The 21,333-nt window shown below is 39.3% G+C and overlaps 1 protein-coding gene and 1 non-coding gene across 6 annotated transcripts in view; both read left to right on the forward strand.

Annotated features, from left to right (window-relative positions):
• The window catches only part of LOC105468200 (myosin IB), a 182,507-nt gene that overhangs the window by 110,763 nt on the left and 50,411 nt on the right, over window positions 1-21,333 (forward strand). For all 5 annotated transcript variants that reach the window (XM_011718241.3, XM_024788621.2, XM_024788620.2 and 2 more), the window contains exons 8-13: window positions 8,484-8,582; window positions 9,939-10,042; window positions 11,426-11,573; window positions 11,852-11,970; window positions 17,256-17,342; window positions 17,938-18,003. In XM_011718241.3, coding sequence (XP_011716543.1) covers window positions 8,484-8,582; window positions 9,939-10,042; window positions 11,426-11,573; window positions 11,852-11,970; window positions 17,256-17,342; window positions 17,938-18,003 — 623 coding nt within the window. The remainder of the gene's footprint in view (window positions 1-8,483; window positions 8,583-9,938; window positions 10,043-11,425; window positions 11,574-11,851; window positions 11,971-17,255; window positions 17,343-17,937; window positions 18,004-21,333) is intronic.
• On the forward strand, window positions 18,663-18,769 carry LOC112424368 (U6 spliceosomal RNA). The gene has a single exon (XR_003015114.1). It is a non-coding gene; the product is annotated as a U6 spliceosomal RNA (small nuclear RNA).

The raw sequence follows: 21,333 nt of genomic DNA on the forward strand, positions 1-21,333 counted from the left end.
TCACATTACCATGTCAAGAGCCTAGTGTAATACCTGACACAGTAGGTGTGTAAGTGCATATAAAGGCAGGCTCTTTTTTCCTTGTCCATTATTTGGGGCATAGCCATGAGCCTACTTTTGCAACTCTTGTTGGTTTATCATGTGATTTCCAGTGTCTAAACAAAAGACAGCAAATTACTTCATTCTCTGTGCCTCCATTTCTTCATTTTGAAATGAGAATAACTATAGGACCAATTGCATAGGTTGTCTTGAGGTGTAGATTATGTATTAGTATCTAAAGCACTTGTAGTAGTGCCTGGTACATAGTGAACACTCAATAAATATTTGCTTTTTTCAGTATAGTTATTTGTTTGTTGTCTTTAGCCTTTCATCAAATACATGCTCTGTAAGGACAGAGCCTTAGCCTGGTTCATCACTAAATGACCAGCAACTAAAATAGCGTCGAACATAGGCTGGGTACCATGGCTCAACGCCTGTAATCCCAGCACTTTGGGAGGCCAAGGCGGGCAGATCACGAGGTCAGGAGTTCGAGACCAGCCTGACCAACATGGTGAAACCCGACTCTACTAAAAATACAAAAATTAGCTGTACATGGCGGCACGTGCCTGTAATCCCAGCCACTCAAGAGGCTGAGGCAGGAGAATCACTTGAACTTGGGAGGTGGAGGTTGCAGTGAGCCGAGATTGCACCACTGCACTCCAGCCTGGGTGACAGAGCAAGACTCTGTCTCAAAAAAAAAAAAAAAAATAGTGTTGAACACCTTATATATATTTGTTGGATGAATTAATGATCACAGAAGTAATTATGTACAGTTGAGAGGTTTTTTTGAGAAATAAAGCTTCTGCTTTATTAGAAAATTTTGTCTGAGCTGGGCGCGGTGGCTCAAGCCTGTAATCCCAGCACTTTGGGAGGCCGAGACGGGCGGATCACGAGGTCAGGAGATCGAGACCATCCTGGCTTAACACTGTGAAACCCCATCTCTACTAAAAAATACAAAAAAAAAAAAAAAAAACTAGCCGGGCGAGGTGGCGGGCGCCTGTAGTCCCAGCTACTTGGGAGGCTGAGTCAGGAGAATGGCATAAACCCGGGAGGCGGAGCTTGCAGTGAGCTGAGATCCGGCCACTGCACTTCAGCCCAGGTGACAGAGCCAGACTCCGTCTCAAAAAAAAAGAAAATTTTGTCTGAATATTCTGTACTAATCATTTAAAAATACTTCTAAATAAATACTTTTCCTAAATCCCAGAAAGGCAAACAAAATTATTGGTTGTCAGACTTCTCCTGGTACTGACTTTGTTCAGCTTGAAAAAAAAAAAATTCGGCTAATTATGAAGGGAGGCAAATGCTGTGATTGGTCTATGTTCCAGTTATTCTTGCTGTACTGCCTGACAACCCCTGCCCCCTACAACCTCAAACTTAGAGTACAATAAGTTTGGGTGTTTCACAGTATTACAGCTAGGTTTGGAGAGGAAAGTAACATCCTGGCAACCCGTGTTCTAAGAGGGTGAGGAGGAAGCCTGAAGTAGTCTGGGAAAGCATATGGCATGCCACTTCTGCTGTACTCTGTGTAGTCACAGTGGGCACTAGCTTGCACAGTTTCAGGGGCAGAGACACAGATCATACCTCTCAACAGAAAGAGTGTCAAACAATTTGTAATCATTTTATTTTAGACAGCCACTGTCTGATAGATCGTTTTCAGAAATAGCACAATAATTTCTCACCCTGTGTCCACATCCTTGATGAGTCCCCTCTCTCATTTACTCAAGGCTTGGCTGGGAGATGTATTTCGATCAATGGAACAGTTAGCAAATACAGCACAACCAGATACTTGAGGATTGTTGATGTATTGGAGTTTGTCCTCTCTTGCTGATCTTGGGAATTTACTATCACCATCATGTGAATGAGCCTGGGTTAGTCTGCTGGACGAGGAGAGACACATGGAATGAACTGCTAGACATAAGAGTGAGGACGTCTTAGCCCAGATGGCTGCCAGCCAGTCTGCCAGCAGACAACCAACCCGTGAGCAAGCCCAGCAGAGATGAGCCAAGTTGGCTCAGGCCAGAAATATCCAGCTGACATTCATGATCATGAGCTAATAAATGGTATTGTTTTAAGCTGCTGAGTTTTGGGTGATTTGTTATGCAGCAAAAACTAATCGATACAGGGGTGTGATTGATAATATATCCTTTCCCTCACCCAGTTTGGAAGCACTTGTCAAATAGGCACAAGAATCAAGCTGGAGAAGAAGTGGCTTTATTACTGTTAAAGGAAAGGTTGAGGAAAGTGTCTTTTGGTTTATCACCCAAGTAGGTGTGTTAGTAGTCCTTTGGCACTTTGGTAGTAAGGCAGTGATTGACAATATTAAGCAACTGCTGGCCTCTCCTTGTGTGCATTGCCCCATCTGTCTTTTAGCACTAAGGAGTAGAGCCAGATGTGTGCATAGTATAGGGAACCCAGAGAGCTAAGCCCTCTGTGCATGGCCCTTTCTTCTGCAAACCTCACTGCTCAGCAAAGTCTTTTTTCTTGTCCTGGGGAGGAGTGAGTAAGGGGCCAGCAGGCTGGGAAGTTACTCTAAGGAGATCCTTCCACATGGAAACGTAAAGCAAAAGGAAATGGCCACTCTCCTCACAATGGAGATGGAGGATGGAACAGATTACTCTGGATTGCTTTGTTTTTTCACATTTCTTTTGAATTTATGACACAATTGGCTTATACCTTTATGTGCCGTCTATCTCATGGCACATTGTTTAATCTGTGTGTGTGCTGCATTCATGCCGTTTTGTATGGAACGTGGTTTTACTCTTTTAAATTGTTTGAGATTTACAGCTTTGTTCTTCCTTTTATATCATATATTTGATTTTATTGATGGAAAGTCATCAATAAAAGGCATGAAACTGCCTGTTAGAACGCTTCCTAAAGGAAACTCTGATCAGTTTTCTGGGAATATATGTACTGAGGTGAAATAGAAGACTCCCTGTCTATGGGTCAGTTCTCAGTAGCGAGTGGATATTCCTTAATAAAGTGTCTGTTTTTAATCTGCCTTTTTAGGGTCACAAATCAAAAACTAAGTCAATACATTGCCTAATTTCTAATACATACAAGGCTGAGCTTTTTTTGTTTTTTTGTTTTGTTTTGTTTTGTTTTTTGAGTTTTGAGTTTTAAAGCTCCTGAAGAAGACAGAAATAGTCAGTCATTGTTTGTGAAGTATCTGTAGCAATACAACTGAAATACTGACATTTCAAAAGAACAGTGCTGTGACTTCGTAATGGGTGCCTTTGTATGAAAGTAGATGCTTTCCCTTTATCTCAGTTTTACTTTGTTTTTCTTTTTACAAAATACGTTTTTCATGAAAAAAGACTATTTATCATGAAATGAGACTATATACAAATATTGAAGAAGCCAGATGTTGAAATATAACTAAATTAACCTCAGATTAATGAATTAATTCATTAATCTGTGTTTATTAGGGGAGTAAATCAAGATAGTAAGGACCAGATATTTCATTACTTTTATTTCACGATTGGGTCTAGAATTTTAGATTCAGATATGTTCATGAACAAATTTTCAATTATTAGATAAACATTGAATTTGCATCAGAAAATCTGTTGTGAAAATACATATATTCTATATGTATATAACAAAATCCTAATAAAAAACAGTAATTAGGTATATAATAAGCTATGTTTTTCTTAGTGCTTTAGAGCCCAAGTTAATTTTTCCTGTACAAACACTGGAAACCCTTTCAGAACTTTAATGCAATATGTCTAGCTATCTTTAATGCTGATTTTATAACTTCAGGATACTGACTTTTGAGTGAAAACTTTGAAGTTGATTTCTTAAAATGCTGCAAAGTGTGGTGGAAGTGGGGGAAGAATTGTAATGTCATGGCATGCTAGATGGTTTAGATCCCTCAAAGCAAACCTGCAAATAGATAGAGAATCATGTGAGACCATGGCTGTCGGAGCCCTGAGGTTGATGTTCATACCTTTTTTCGTTTACTATAGTATACATACAAAGTGAATGAATGATTTGTAAGAAGACATTTGCCCCATTTTTTTAATCTTTAAAATTTGTCATGAGTGAACCTTGTCAATCTTGAGGGTTGTCAATCTTGAGGGTTATGTAGTCTGTTTTCAGAAAAAGTATAGAATAGATTTTAGAATATATATCCCAATAAATAAGTAAACATAAGTTCATAATCAGAATTTTCCGCTGAAACTACCATCCGTTATGCCCATTCCTTCACTGGTTGTTTGGTACTTTTTCTTCGGGAGTGATTAAGACAAGAGGAAAAAGGTAGATAAATTATAGTTGCTTAGATCACAGGCACATGCTTGTTGTTTAATGTATCCTTTTGCCTTACTGAGGAGGCATAAATTCACTGAAAGAACCTAAATGCCGCTGAGATGCTTTTTTCATAATATTCGTCTTGGAGCAACTGGAGAGGAGGCACGGGGTCTCTGTAGGCCATCAGTTTGAGTGATAGTCTTTCAATCAGGCTTTCATTGTCTTTCTCACTTCACAAGACAAAACTGATTTTTTTCATAATTAGCCTTAATCAAGAATTTGGACCACTTCTTTTTCCAGGAGAGGACAGTATACATAAAATAATGAAGCTTTTATCATACTATCTAACCCTTTCTCTGTTACATCCCAAAGTATGTGATGTGATTTTTTTTTCTTCTCAACCAATACATGTCTTTTTATTTATTTGTCTGTTAAAAAAAACTTCATCCTCCAGCAGGTACAGTCTTAGACTATTTATTTCACACCTTGTGCCTTGGGGAGGCTGTCTCTGACATGCACAGGCACTATACGTGTTGTGGCCCAGCTGGTAATGAGTGGAACTAGGAAAGCCCCTACATGACGGCCAGGCCCCATGTTGATAGTCAGGCAGCGGCAGTGCAGTAGGGCAGGGGGGCAGGTTCTGATTCGTTGTTTCTTTGTCCCTGCCCCCTTAACTTCCCCATTAGAGTAGCTTAATATGTTTATCTCTTTCCTTAAAATGGAAATTTATGCTAAATTTAATATAAACTTAAACTCGTATCTTGTGAGGAGGCTGTAGCTGCATTAGAATATGTAGAATATCTCTTCTGTACTGAATATCCAGTGTCTAATAATAACTCTTCTTTACTAAATCTTGCTAGCAGAGGCTCAACTGGTGGTGGTAGAAGTACACCTAAGGCAGAAGAGAAGGCTGTGCAAAAGTTCTGCTTTGACTTAATTCAGGGGCACATTTAAGTAAATTAAAACGGTCAGGTGGTGAGTCCCTATAGTGAATTGAATTTATGTTCTCTACTTTGAGTAATTATTTGATATGGCTTCAAGCTGTTAGATTATGTTGGTGCATGCACATTTAGGGGAAGAAAACCAATAAGGAATGGTCTTAAGCACGAGTAAATTATTTGGGGGCAAACATTTTCCCTGATTACTTTTCTACCTGGAAGCTTGTGACTTACGAGAAAAGTCATAAAGAAACTGAAATTGGAGGCTCTAGGGTAATAGAGTAAGCATTTTAGGTGGTAAAACCTTCAGCTGCTTTGTAATAAAAGATTCCTCATCTTGTGATTGAGTTGCTTAGGTGAATTCATGTATTTATACAAAGTACAGCATTTCCAAGTGTTTAAGGACATAGCTTTTTTTTTTTTGGCTGGAAAATTGTAAAGACTGTAAGCATGATCCCTAGTCACCCAGAGCTTTGAATTCTGGCTCTATTGCTTTTACCAAGAGTGGGATGCGAGCCTCATTTTCTTATCTGTAAAATAGGGATTATAAAACCAACCTCAGGGAAGGTGTTCAGGGTTGAATATGATAGTATCATGTTTCACATTTGAATATGAGAGTAATCACTGGTGATTTCAGTGTGCGCAGTTCACAAAGTACATTTGGCCAGCATTTCTTTTCACATCGCACACAAGTTAATATTATTCTTTAACTTGGTAGTTGTTATCTGCTGAATCTTACAGCCATTGCCATTTCTGCACTCTGCAATGTCTATGAGCATTTATTCAAAAGGTGTCAAACAGTGTGTTGCTGTTGCACAGTGTAGTGTTGTCATGGGCTTTTTGAAGGTGTTGTTTCATGTCTTGACCTACTACAGTTTGCATTTGTAATGTGATTGTGGTTTTTTGTTTGTTTGTTTGTTTGTTTGTTTGTTCGTTTGTTTGTTTGAGACAGAGTCTGGCTCTGTTGCCCAGGCTGGAGTGCAGTGGCACAATCTTGGCTCATTGAAAGCTCTGCCTCCTGGGTTCATGCCATTCTCCTGCCTCAGCCTCCCAAGTAGCTGGGACTACAGGCGCCCGCCACTGCACCCAGCTAGTTTTTTGTATTTTTAGTAGAGACGGGGTATCACTGTGTTAGCCAGGATGGTCTCGATCTCCTGACCTTGTGATCCGCCTGCCTCGGCCTCCCAAAGTGCTGGGATTACAGGCTTGAGGCACCGCGCCCAGCCGCCCTGTAATGTGATTGTAGAAGTGCTGCTAAACAATCGCTTGTCATCATTATAAGGTGCCACTGTAAGGTGAGAGGACAGCAGCTCACCTTGTCCTCACTCACAAAGGCCTTGGCATCTCACTGTGAAGAGAGCTGCTGCTGTTGGTTTGGGTGGCAAGAGCAGCCAGGAACACGTGTGACTTTTGTAGGCCAAGTGGAGGGTCAGCACGTGTCCATCTGGTGCCAGGCTTCTTCCCAAATCGCTGGCACATAGTGCGTTAGCAGTAGATGACCTGTTTGAAGGAATTTGTGCATGAATGGATGAAGTCAAATGTAGCGTTTATATTTTTTATGTAATCAAGCCACTTTCTTCTAAACTGGAGGAATTTCCTATAAAAATTAGCTTTTCAATGAAGAATGTGCCCATGCCCTGTGGGTTTTTTCTTCTGAAACTGTTACAGGATCCCACAGAAGCTCAGTCACACGATAAGTAAAATCGTACTACATCTTTAACATTGTGTATTTAGTCTATCTTCTGCTTTGCGTGTCAGTTTTTACGTATTAATTGAAACATTCCATTTTTTAGAAATGGTAATTATTACACAATCCTTTTTTTCCCTAAGTTATATCCCACTTGTACTTTTCAACCTTTGGGGTTTTTTTGTTTTGTTTTCATGTTTTCTAAATATGAAGGCTTCATTATTTTCCATCTATGATTTAAGGACACTGGCAGTCTTCCGAGTCATATGAGAGCCGGAGAACATGAAAAATCTGCAGCATCCTGCGCCTAATAATTTTTGTACTTACATATTTTTGTTCTTTTTCAGTTGGCTTAATTTTTTATGCTTTCTTACGCTGCATCTCTTTATTCTTACAATCTTACGTATTTGGAGCACCCTAGGACTTCTCATTCATCAAATATATACCCTTTCACTCTACCTAAACTCCTCCATAAATGCTGGTGTAGGTTCCAGAAATACGAATTAAAAAGTTGAATGATCATTCCTAGATTAAATGGCACATCATTCTCTCCCTTACCAAGCATTTTTCGTGATGTTTTAGATTGCAGCCTGATTGGGGGGACGTCAAATTTGTGTGTTCTCTAGAATTAGTGCTCAGTGATGACGTTACTAATTTGGAATTTTGTAGTTGAAGTTTGCCTTTGCCCACAGCCTTTTGTATCACTAGTCAGTGATAAGCAGGGCTCCAGGCAAGAATATCCTCTTCCATTGTACTTTGCCTTGTGCTGTATACTGCCATAGTGATTCCTTTCTCGTCCCTCCCTTCCTTCCTCCTTCCCCATTTGAAAATTTGGTAAAACCTCAGATTTATGGGTTGAAAATTATCTGGGGTCAGTGAAAATATAATATCAAATGACACCAAATCAATGAGAACCATCTTTCTCTAAGACTTCAACATATCCACAAACTCTACTTTGCATCTCCCAGGTAATGGGCCATGTGAGTGCAAGAGTCCTGATTTCAAATCCTAGTTCCACAGGTTGCCAGCTGAGTTATGTAAACTCCTGAACTATCAGTGTTTTCAGCTGTAGAATGATACCTTATAAAATGGTTGGGAGGATTCAGTGGGATACTATCTGTAAAGCAGTTAGCACATAATAAAGATCTCAAAGTGTTAACTGATTTTTTATTATAATTACTAGGTAGACTCATAATTGAATGGCTGTATTTCATTGCTTACATTTGTAATGTTACATTTTCAGGAATTTAATGTCATCATAAAAAATCAAGAGCATTATTAAAATAAAAATGATATTATCTTTAATCAGTGTGTTGAATGTAACTTATTTATATATTCATTATTTAAAAAGAATGTGACCTGTGTAGGATTTTCATTAGGTGAAAATGAAACTCAATGTGATTTTCATTAGAGTTGTGCTTCTTCCTGAAGGTAGAACTGAAAATATAGCTTCCTTTATTATTTCATTTTATTAACGCAAAATAGAAAGTAAAAAAGAAAGTGAGAAGGAAAAAAAGCATGGTGGATTTGAAGGTGAAACAAATGCCATACTATGATTTAACTCTTCTCTTTAGATCTTTTAGAGAAATCTCGGGTTGTTAAACAGCCAAGAGGTGAAAGAAACTTCCATGTGTTCTATCAACTGCTCTCTGGTGCCTCTGAAGAGCTCCTCAGTAAGTCTCTGTTTCTGTGTTGTTGTTGTTGTTGTTGTTGGAGCTGGGAGTCTCACTGTGTTGCCCAGGCAGATCTCTAATTCCTGAGCTCAAGTGATCCTCCTGCCTTGGCCTCCCGGAGTGCTAGGATTACAGGCCTCGTGCCTGAATTGTTTCTGTGTTTTAATTTTCAGTGTCACAGCACTTTCTGACGCATTCTCTTTAAAACATACTCCCTATGCTTTGCCCCTTCCTTCTCAAGAATTTTCCATGATTCTAGTTGAAGTGAAGAACATGGTGTGTTTGCTTCTACCACACCCCAGGGTATGTGTAATGTTCCTGTACCTCACCAGATACTGTGCCATACATCTCCGATGTGTTGAGGACTATGCAGATGATTCAGTCGACACAAGTGGGATTTCAGCAGCTAGAACTACCTCAATCTGGACTTGGCCAAAGCCAATTAGTAGGGCAGGGACTGATCATACATTTAAAATATAAAATGGAAGAATATGTTTTTTCTCTTTGGGGAGAGAAAATTATCAGCGTTCTAATTACATGAGTACAATTACATAAAAACAAATTGTTAGGCGAATATTTAAAAATAGTGGAGAAGACATTTTGCAGTTGATACAAGAGATAAAAATATGGCCTTTGGAATTTTAGAGAATTAGCATAATTCCACAAAGATACTATCTAATAGCCAATAGCTAAATGATGAAAAGTAGTGAACAAATAGCTCAAACAAGAAGAGCTGTGAAAAGTCAATACCACTTAGGAAAAGTCATCTTCACTAATAATCAACAAATGCAAATTAAAACAGCCCTGAAGTATCTACTGTGCATGTATTATAAGGATCAAGCTAGCAGAGTTGTCACTGATCTGCTTGGAGCTTGTGGGTGTTACTTCAAAGCGAGGACCTCTTACAATTAGAGGCTGCCATCCAGTCACACCACTTTTTGGACTATATTCCAACAAAATAATTCAAATGAATCCAAAAAACAATTGGTATGAAGACATTTATCACTGCCCTATATTTATTATTATAAACTAGAGAGAACCCAAATATCCAATGGTGAAGGAATCACCAGGCAGACATCATATGTTATAATGAAGTAATACATTGAAGATATTTTTTATTGTAAAAACTCGAAAGAGACTTATCTAGATAAGTGTAAAACAAAGTGTGCTATCACAGTGATAAAAGTCATTTTAAGAATATGCTGTTACTGATATTTGGGTATAACTTTTGTTCTTTTGATTCAGTACTTAATCCCAAAGCCATTTTACCGATGTGAACAAGATATCAAAGGGAATGAGATATTAAAGATTGGATTTATTGAAGCAACTTAACAACTTGTGTCTTTGATTCAATAGATAAACTTAAGCTTGAGAGGGATTTCAGCAGATATAACTACCTGAGTCTGGATTCGGCCAAAGTGAATGGAGTGGATGATGCAGCAAATTTTAGAACCGTGCGGGTAAGATGTAGTACTTTCATCAAGCTTTAAATTGCATGGCACTGCATTGCTCAGCAGGAACTGGTAACAATTCTGAGTTTTCTTTAAAGTGTAGCTCATTCTCCCTAAGGTTTTAGAATTATACAAGAATTCTATTTTTGTTACTTTGATTTTTTTACTAGCTCAAAAATCACATGAGATTGTGAAGGCCATGCTTTTATTAGAGCGTGTGATTTTACCATTTATCATAAGGAGCTTTCTTATTATATTATCCTGGGGTTTGACTCCTTTAAGGTTATTTTTAAATTCCAAATGTTTTTTATGGCAAAAGTTAATTTCCAACTGCCTTTGGATCATGTTAAATCAAAACTATTTTTGAGACAGAAAAAAATCTCATTTTTATACAGTTTTAGAAACTCATATATAAACCAGAGCGATTAGCATTCCACATTCATTAGAAAAGATGATTTTAAATAACACTATACTCTGTTTTCTGTCTTAATGTGTGATACACTAGACATGATGTGGTAACTGGGATTTACTTGCAAATGAGACAGCTGTGGTGATGGGGAAAGGGGAGAGTAGGATGAATTATAGATAAAACAAAATTGGCATCCGTTAATTGTTGAGGGTTAGTGAAAGGACATGTGGGTTCTTTCCCTGCTCTGTCTACTTTTGTATATGTTTGACAACAATAACAAAACCTTGCATTACTCCCATTGCTATGTAGCCTAGCCATTTTTAAAAAGCCAGCTGTTCTCAAAAAGAAAGTATCTCTTAGAGTATGTCATTTTAGAAAACTATATAAACATCTTCATATGGAAGCAATAGTCTGTTGATCCCTGGACATGATTTTGTTTAAACCTTGAGTCCAAGACCGATTTTAGAACCACTTTACTTGGCACATAATTAGCACTCCATAAAAATTTATGAATGAACAGATGCCTCCTGTTACCCACAGTATCTTGGGCTGGGCACTTCACCTTTGCAAACCACAGTTTTTCTGATATGTAAAATGAATGAGGAGCTTTTCTTTGTATGGAGTTGTGCAAGTTGGTTTTGTTGCTAGTAGCAAAACCTCAGTGTAAAAAAAACAACATATATACAAACTGAGCTGCTGTGGTTGAAGTGGAGGTGGACACCCAAGGCTCTGCTCTCATCCCCCTGTTTCTTCTGTCTTCCTCTTTACATGCCCCCCCAACCCCCGCCACAGCACCAGAGGTCCCCCAGGGTCCCTCGAATCACAGTTGGAAACCACTGAACTCGATATAGCTTTGTCTTTTATGGGGTTTTTCCCCCAGAAATAAATCTGTAATATGATTCATTTAAAAAAAAAAAAAGAACAGAACAGAACAGAAAAGAACTACGGGAAAAAAATAGTTGCTTTTTTTTTTCTCTCCCCAGAATGCCATGCAGATTGTGGGCTTTATGGATCATGAAGCTGAGTCCGTCTTGGCAGTGGTGGCAGCGGTGTTGAAACTGGGGAACATTGAGTTCAAGCCTGAATCTCGAGTGAATGGTCTAGATGAAAGCAAAATCAAAGATAAAAATGGTACATCCGCGGAGAATCAACTTTGTTTAGGAAACTTGCTTTGAACTTCTGCCCAGTTTTTAATGTAGAAAGTAAAACTTCTGCTTTGCATTGGTGTGAGAAAGCTTTCTAATGAAACTGAGCAGAAATAGAACTATGGCTAAGCTTTGTTTTTTGATGTATACATTTTATACTGATATGTTTGATTATGATTTAGAAAGAACATCCTAAGCCTTCAAAATTATTATTAGCAGCACGTGTACAGTCACTTTTTGTGTCCATCCCCCACCTTCCCACAGAGTTAAAAGAAATTTGTGAATTGACCGGCATTGATCAATCAGTTCTAGAACGAGCATTCAGTTTCCGAACAGTTGAAGCCAAACAGGAGAAAGTTTCAACTACACTGAATGTGGCTCAGGTGGGTGAAACATAATGTACAGAAGAAAGTTTCTTAAAAGTCTGTGCTATTTTCATATAAGTATAAACAAAGATTTTAGTTTACAGGCTGTTATCTCAATCATTGTACTATGTTCTAGGCATTGGCAGCAGAGCAGTAAACTAAACAGATAAGGATCCCTGCCCTCATGGAGCTTAAAATTCTGGTAGAGGGAATTAGATAATAATCAGTAGACATAAGAAATAAGTGCTGTAGCAGACTAGCCCATGGTAAGATCAGTGAGCTCCCTGGGCCAGGGAAGGAGACTCAAAGTGAGGTGGGAGATGACTGGAGGGTTTTGAGCAGAACAGTGGCACGACTGCCTTGTATTTCAAAGGGTCACTCTGGCTGTGATGTGGAGAGCAGAGGGTCGGGGAAAAAGGAGTGAAAGCGAGGGACCTTCAAGGAGATGTGCACTAACCCAGAGAAGATGGTGGCTTGAACCAGGTAGTTGCAGTGGAGTCAGTGAGAAGTGGTCACATTGTGGATATTATTTGAGGGTAGAGGCAACAGGACTTGCTGGTGCTAGCTGGTTTAAGAGAAAGAGAACAATCAAGGGTGATTTAATGTTTTGGCCCAAGCAACTGCAAACATGGAGTTGTCATTTACTGATTTGGAGAAGACAGCGGGAGAAGACAGTTTTGTGGTCAAGTGGCCAAACTGGCCTCCCTGCCTTACTTCTTAAACCCCCTCTACCCTTGATATTGGGGCCAGTGAAGTCGTTAGTCTTTCTAAGACACAAATCTGAGCTGCTGCCTTCTCTCCGTTTGCTTCAGGTTAAGTGGGTGGATGTTTGGATGGTTGCATGCCTGTGTACATACGTGTATACCCAGGCAGCTTCTGCAGCCCTTTCATTAAAACCCTTTGTGCTATGGCTTACACATTTTCCCACCAGTCAATGACTCAGACTGGAATTAAATTACTAACTTAGGACTTCCACTCAGGCCCACTTTGTCCAACTGTATTCTTGTTGTCTCATCCTCCTTATAACTATCCATAAAGCCTCCATAAATAGTAGGGTGGAGCCAGGCTTGCTCTCTGTTGCTGAACCAGCCTTTCCTACTATAATGCAAGAATGCCTTTGTGTCCTTAGCTTTCAACGTTGATATCTTATTTTAGGTGAGTTATTTTGGCTCTGGCAAATACCATAACTTTATATATATGGAAATTTGGTTTGTAGCAATCCTTTCCTAGCTATAGCCATTGCCTGTCCTTCCTCCTAAATTACTGCTTTTGCTGTCATATCTGTCTAAGTCATCCTCACTAATTCACAGTCAGATACGGAGTAGCTTACTTAATTAAGAAAATGCTGCTGAGAGCCTGTACAGCACAAGCCCACACATAGGCCATGAGTAGGGAAGTAAGGGATTAGGGAAGACCTCATGGAGACAATCAAAGGATTTAGATGTGTGAAGTATGGCTGAAAGGGCATATCAAAAAGAAAACATTGAGAAAAGCCAGGTTTGAGAACCTGGATTGATCAGGCTTGGCTACAGCTGTAGCTATGTGAAGGGATTCAGAGCAATGTGGCTGGAAAGGTGAAGTCTGCAGTCAGAGTGGCAAATCAAATCTGCAACAGTAATTCTTAAACTTGAACATGCATCAAAATCACCTGGTGGTTTTGCAGACCTCACCCCCGATGTTTGATTCAGTGGGTCTGGGGTAGGACTGAGGAATTTGCATTTCTTATAAATTGAGAGGTGACACTGCTGCTACTGCTGCTGCTGCTTCTGCTGCTGCTGCTTCTGCTGCTGCTGCTTCTGCTGCTGCTGCTTCTGCTGCTGCTGCTGGTCCAGGATCACATTTTGAGAGCCACTGAGTTTGGACATTTTCAGTAGCCAGAGTGGGAATTGTTAAGTCTGTAAGGAAGCCATGAAAAAGCCTGTATTGTTTAAGAAGGCCCTTTAGGAATATGTATATTTTGGGTCTTTTTAAAATTGTGTGTTTTAAAATTGTGTGTTTTACTCTTGCTTTTTTAATCATCCTTTATGGGAACCAGGCCCAGGTACCCTGACTTTCTAAGCTTATTTTAGGCACCTTACATCACTGAAGAAGACTTTCCACATTTTCTTAACCTTTGGCATAAAAGAATTTGGCTAGAGATCCTCAGCTATTCGGCTCGTTAGTCAACTGGGTTTTTTGTTTTGTTTTGTTTTGTTTTTTATGTAGTATTCAGAGTATCTGGTTCCACTGATCTATTGCCTGGGAGGTTTTGATTCCTCTGGAAAGTGATTCATTTTACTAGCCTTTCCTCATAGTTTCAATTCCTGGGCCCCAGCATCACCTTTATTGCCCCATGCCTCCTTTTCCCAAGACGTTTAGACCTTTCTCTAGATAGGAGGACTAATACTGAAATAATAGAAACTCAAGACAAGAGTTTTTCAGCTTCTCCTAAACACTCTTTCCTTGGCTTCTGATGTCCTCTGAAATCTGATCCCACACAGCTTACCTCAATTTATTCCTTGCTAGTTCTCTGTTACCTGGTGCCTCTGCTCCTGCCTACCCATTGCCCCCCATGCCATGCTCATTCCTTCTGCCCATCTAAATGCTCTACCTGATTGTGCCCCATCCAAGGAGACTTCTTTGATCAAATAGGCCTCCTGAGATACCCCCCATCCCATCAGAACCCCCTTTTCTTTGCAGTTTGGCACCTGCCCTCTGCTTGTTTCCTCTGTGTTAGTTTGATCTCCTTAGCTCACCTCTAAACTCCTGGAGGGTGGGCTCCATGTCTGTGCATCTCTGAGTCTCCACCTTGCTTGTCACTTGCCGTCCTGGACCATGCCTGTTGTTACTGTCCATGTCTGCAGCACATTCCACCTGGACTTTTCCTCTGTGAGTTTCATGCAGCTGCAGAAGTGCATGGTCTTTTCATAGTGTGCTCTGAAACTGAGATGGTGAATTAGTGCACTTTGAGTCTTCCTCATTTCTACACACCATATTAGTGGTCCTTAAGTGGGAATAGGCATTCCTTCCCTTACTGCTTTATAGGATATTGTTGTGGAGATTCGGTGGCATGAATCAGGCTCAGGAAGTCAGGGGCGGCACATTGGCAGCTAGGTGGCAAATTGGCAGCCCCTAAGGCCAGGTAAAGCGCAATATTTTTAGTTGACTAAAGGATAGTATTTTCTTTGGTTTTGTTTGCTCTTTAAATTTTGAATTTGAGTGCCTTTAGCCTGGAATGCATCCTCTAACCCCGACAGAGAGAGCCATCATTTCCTGTTCATTTCTATCACACAGTCCCTGGAAGCATTTGAGTTTGAGACCCCTGGAATAAATATTGTTGAAGGAACCAAAGAAGATTAATATTGGCTGTTAATACACTTTAAAAAATATAAAGCAGTTTACCGGAAGAAGTTGTCACTGTTCAGTTGCTTATTGAAATAGTGGCTTGTTGAAAGTAGACAGCATATAACTAAAAAAGCTGGATGGCATTAACATAAAAAAGGGCTCATCAACAAATACATGGTGTTTTGAGATAACTTCAATTCATAAGAAGAAAAAGGAAAGGATTTGGAAATTATCTAGGCTCGTGAGGTAGTAATAGACGAAAAGGATAGAAAGCAATATAAGTACATCTGTAGACTGTGTACTAGGCATTATTCCAAGCACTTAAATGACCTATTTTAAGAAAGTAAAAACTAGAAGAAAGGATACTGGGGAAGGATGCATCTAAATTATATTCTGATTTCTCTGTTTGAGCATTTGACATGCATTTTCTACTATGGAAGCATTCCCTCCCTTGTTTGTTTGTTTGTTGCCAACTCCTAGGTATATTCTCTCACCCTAATTGGAGTAGGGAGGGAGGTTTGGAATTTGCATGGAAATGTCAGATGAAGGGAAAAGGTGTTATCTTCAGCTGTGTTATGTTGCCAGGGAAGTTAATGTGTTAATTAAAGTTGTTACATTTTATTTAGGAAGAAATGTAGAGAAAGTATTGCCACATAATATAACAAGTTGTGCTCTTCCTAAAATAAAAATGTACTGATTAATTTGAACAGTAATACCCAACTTTTTACTTACAAGCAGCAAAATACACATATATGGCCAGCATGTTGAAAATAGAAACAAAATCTCAAGCCTTTTCTCTCCCAAGGCCAGTTCCTTGTTAGGCTACTGACACCCAACCTCTAGGCCTCCCCAGGATGCTGGTATTAAACATCTCATTAGTACTTACCTACTGTATGCTCTGGGCGCTTGGTACATTTAAGCGTGTTTAGATTCTGCTGTCCAAACCTGACTTCTCCAGCCTTTGGATTCCAAGAGTCATAGAGATGCATATGTCTTCTGCCTCTTTGTCAAGTAGTTCTGAATAGCTTTAAAAGTAGATAAGCACATAAGAAGGGGGTTATGTTCATTCTATAACTTAAAAGAACGCATTGTGGAAGTTTTTTTTTTTAATACTCAAACGATTAGTGTGGCCAGGCGTGGTGGCTCATGCCTCTCTAATCCCAGCACTTTGGGAGGCTGAGGTGGGTGGATCACCTGAGGCCAGGAGTTCAAGACCAGTCTGGCTAACAAGGCGAAACCCTGTACTAAAAATACAAAAATTAACCGGGCGTGGTGGCACATGCCTGTAGTCCCAGCTATTCAGGAGGCTGAGGCATGAAAATCCCTTGAACCCAGGAGGCGGAGGTTGCAGTGAGCTGAGATTGTGCTACTGCACTCCAGCCTGGGCAACAGAGTGAGACTCTGTCTCCAAAAACATTTAAAAATAAAAAAAAGATTGAGTGAAGAAAAAAAATTTACAGATTCCATCAGTCAAAGACATTTTAATATATCTCCTTTGAATTTCCATTTCTGTGTATAAGGGTTTTAAAAAATGTTATCATATTAAGTATACAGTTATTTAATTTTCACATTACATGAGCATTTCCATTTCATTACCTGATTTTCACAACCATCGCTCTCTGATGACTATGTAACATTACTCTCAGTGCATATTTCTCTTACTACCCCCTATTGTTGGACTTCTAAATTGCGTCTGATTCTTCTCTGTTCCATGACATTGAAATAAATATCTTTATGGTGAAAGTTTTTTGCAGTATTTAAAATTAGTTTCCTGGTTTGTGAAAAAGTGTAACTGTGTATAAACAATTTGCCTCATTCTCTTAACAACTTGATTGTTTATGGCACAGTAAAACTGGTTCTGCAAAGAAATGTGAAATAAAAGCGCTTTGAATTTTTTTAAAAAATATCTTTATGATTTTATTGAAAGTAAGCATTGTGGAATTGTGAGTGTTAAGTTTTGTTTATTTGTTTTTTAATAGGCTTATTATGCCCGTGATGCTCTGGCTAAAAACCTCTACAGCAGGTTGTTTTCGTGGTTGGTAAATCGAATCAATGAAAGCATTAAGGTACTGAATGTCTATGAGCAAAATCAGTTGTAATGTTATTCACAGTATAAACATTAAGTTGAATAAAGTTTAAATTTATAATCAAATAATTGATTACCACTTATAAAGATTATTCCTTAAAAAGAGTTTACCATGTATAAGATTGAAATTTGTCAGGGATTTCGTTTATTTTGTTTTGCCATGTGTGTTGCTTCTGACTGGTGAATAGTCGGATGGTCTTTGTGGAGTTGCTCTGGAGGTCGGCGCCACAGGTTCTGGCCTGGCTCACCTGCTAACTAGTTGTACATACTTCACTGAAAAGGTCACTTTACTTCACTAGATCTTAATCTATTCATTATTAAAATGAAGGTGTTGGACTAGGTGATTTCGAAAGGCACCACTAATGCCTTCTTTAAATATATCACCTATTATTAAAATTTCTAAAAGTTCTATAGCAATGCCCCATCTCATAAGTTTTTTTAAAAAACAGCTAAATTACAGTTATTTTCTTACTTGAGAAACATGATTAACTTGTAATATATATCTATGTTCCTTGGATGCTTGTAGTGTTATATTTCATGCCTTAATTAACCCTTTAATTTGAAACTTTCTTAAGGCACAAACAAAAGTGAGAAAGAAGGTCATGGGTGTTTTGGACATTTATGGCTTTGAGATTTTCGAGGTAAGATTTAAAAATTTTTTTGTGATGTCTTTAGTAAAGTGGAATGGTTGGAAATTAAATCCTGTCTTTATAGACATTATAAGTAACTGTAACTTTGAATCTACAAATAATCTTTGTGTAGATGCAACACACTATCACTTTGAATCTACCAAGTAATCTTTGTGTAGATGTAACAACATTTGGTTGTGTATTCCTGCATGTGTGCCAGAGAGAGAGAGAGTGTGTGTGAGTGTGTGTGTATGTGTGTTTGTGTTGTGTGTATGCTGAGAGCCAGCATTTTTGAGACAGTGCTGCTTAAAAAGAACTTGTATTAGTACCCGACTTGAAATTGCGTATTTAGATTTCTAACTGTGAGGCTTCCAGCAAGCTACATGAGTATGGCTGTGGCCGTTTGTGTGTTGTTTAGAAAGTGTGGTAGGTTGGTGCCATAAAGAAAGCCACAGGAGGGCTGGACACAGGTTCTGGCCTGGCCAGGGCTGGTCATTTCATCTGTGAGACTCGGGGAAAGAGGGTTTGGATTAGGTGACTTGTTGAGTCTCATCACTGTGATCTTATGATAATGAACTCTGCTGCAGAGGTTGAAATAATTTCTGCTGAAGCTCATAGTGAATTTTTAAAATGATTCTATGCTTGTTACAGATTAAGTATTTAAACCATTTGTGTTGGTTGAGCAACATATATACCTAAAATTAGAATGATATAGGGAAGATGAGCATGGCCCCTGAAAAAAGTGGTTTGGAAAATAAAATAATCATTATGTACTTGTGTTAGAATTTCCTTTTTGCCCCCTTGCTAACTTTGACATTTAGAAGGAGTTTTAAGGATCTATTAAAACATTTATTCTCACTTTTAGGAGTGGCATTTTAGTTTGGTTCAGGGAAATAAGAAGTAGATCAGGCTCCTCATTTCTTAATTCTCCCCCACAAGTAAGATTTGTGAATTTCTTTAAGGAACCAGGCTCTGCCCAGAATGTTCCCAAAGAATTTACATGTTCTAGAAAATTAGGGTCACAGAATCACAGAAAAAAACATCAGATCATTCCTTTCACCTAAACCAGACCTTGCTAGCGAATGCCTTTTTCTTAGTATGTTCTCCCTCAGTCGTATTCTATATTTAATAGTTAATGGTAAGTACTAATTGAGGGCCCACTCTTTGTAAGCATTGTGGCAAGTGGTGTGTGTATTGTCTGATTTACTTTTCAAAACAGCCTCATGATGTAGCTGTTATTATTACGGATCCCATTTTACAGATGAGAAAGTAAAGCTCCCCAGGTCAAGTAACTCCCCAGGGTTATACAGCTACTTAGTGGCAGACTCAGCACCTAAACTCCAGGCCCTTTCAATATTTTCATTTATTGCTTTTCTTTCTTACTAAGATTGAGACCAGGGGCACTTCCTCACCTTTCTTCCCAAAGTAACAGGTTCCCCAGTATCTGGAAGTAAAAAAGAAATAAATATGGTAAGTCTCTTGACTTCCCTATTTCTCCACCCTCATCATCACTCCAAGCTCCTGGCCAGCATTGGGTGCCTTCCTAGATGGAAGTGTGTGTGCTGGTGGCTGTCCGACACCATGGGGTCCCCAGAACAGAGTTCTGCAACACAGCGTCTGCTTGTATTGTTGCCCATTTAGCAGAATCTACAAAGGAAAGCTAACAATTCCTTGGTAGAAAGGGAAGAATTTGAGGTTTCTGAGTTAAGAGAAATGCTTGAGTACACTCAGAAATGACTGCCAAAATTAATTTCTTTCTAGTGAAACCTCAGGTTACTGTCACTAAATGGGCAGAGTGCCAAAGTCATTCTTTACAGTTGGCAGGGAAAAGGACTTACTACCTAACACATTGCTGTGCTGATACAGATTTAAATGGTTTCACGAGCAGGGGAGATGGTAAGCAGAGATTTCACTGGAAAGTTAGATTAAGAAGATACATTCAATGACATTTCTAAAGTCAAAGAAACTGATTTTGTTTTAATTTTGCTAGAAAAAGATTATTGATCTTAAGCTAATGGGCAAGGGCTTAGTATCATGTCACAACACATGGAAACTTTAAAAAAATAGGTTAATGAGATTATGATGGGATATCTAGTTAACTTTGTCTTCAGGTAGGTCCTAAGATCTAATTAGCCCTGGGAAAAGAAATGCTTATAACACTCAAAGGAAACTGAGTTATAACTCATAAACAATTTGAGTCATTTCTCAAGTATTTATTGAGTTACCAGATAAGTAGTAAACATAACTAAGGTATTCTTTGTCTGCATGGCTTTTAGAGTCTTGGCCCTAACATTGAGAGTCTCTTGTTGCCAGAGGACACATCCTATCAGGGAGAAAAGGCTAATCAGGAAACTATATTATGTTTTAAAAGTTTGTTTGCTACAGACCTAATCAGAACAGAAGTCAGATGTTCCTGTCTAAACATCCTTTAACTTGATGCTGGGTGAAATACCCTATACCCTTCAGTAGTCCAAGAATATTTTTCACTTCTGGTTAATTCAAGTTTCTCTCCGTACCTGTCTTGCTGAATGTGTCCTCCTTCTGCAAGTTATACCATCATTTTTCTCAACACTGTTTCAACTAGACTTAACTTCAGTTTATGAAAATGCCTACGTTATATTTCCTTTTGTGTGTGTGTGTGTGTGTGTGTGTGTGATGGAGTCTTGCTCTGTCGCCAGGCTAGAGTGCAGTGGCGCAATCTCAGCTCACTACAACCTCTGCCTCCCGGGTTCAAGTGATTTTCCTGCAACACCACCGCCCAGCTAATTTTTGTATTTTCAGTAGAGACAGGGTTTCACCATGTTGGCCAGGCTGGTCTCGGTCTTTTGACCTTGTGATCCACCCGCCTCAGCCTCCCAAAGTGCAGGGATCACAGGCATGAGCCACCGCGCCCGCCTGGCTGCCTGCGTTATATTTCTAAATATTCTTCCTTTCTTCAGAGGATTACTCTATTTCAGTGATTCTCAGAGAGCTGTGCATTGGCATCACCTGGTGAACTTTTGCAAATTCAGATGTCTAGGCTGTACCCAGAGCAATTATATCAATCTCTGGAGATGGGGCCGCAGCAGCAATATTTTTAAAGCTCTGAGGTGATTCCAGTGTGCACTCAAGGTTGAGATCAAATGCTCTATTAGACAGAAATCTCTGGAGTAAACTGCAAATTCCAAGCATGTGGTGTTCATGCTGCTTGGCCACTGTATGGAACACCCTTGTAAAACAATGGGCCTCACCTACTGTTCATCTGGGCGCGGTGGCTCACACCTGGAATCCCAGCACTTTGGGACGCCAGCGCAGTGAAACCCTGTCTCTACTAAAAATACAAAATTAGCTGGGCGTGGTGGC

Source organism: Macaca nemestrina, chromosome 11 (assembly GCF_043159975.1).
Source record: "Macaca nemestrina isolate mMacNem1 chromosome 11, mMacNem.hap1, whole genome shotgun sequence".
In the NCBI taxonomy this organism is placed as follows: Eukaryota; Metazoa; Chordata; class Mammalia; order Primates; family Cercopithecidae; genus Macaca; species Macaca nemestrina.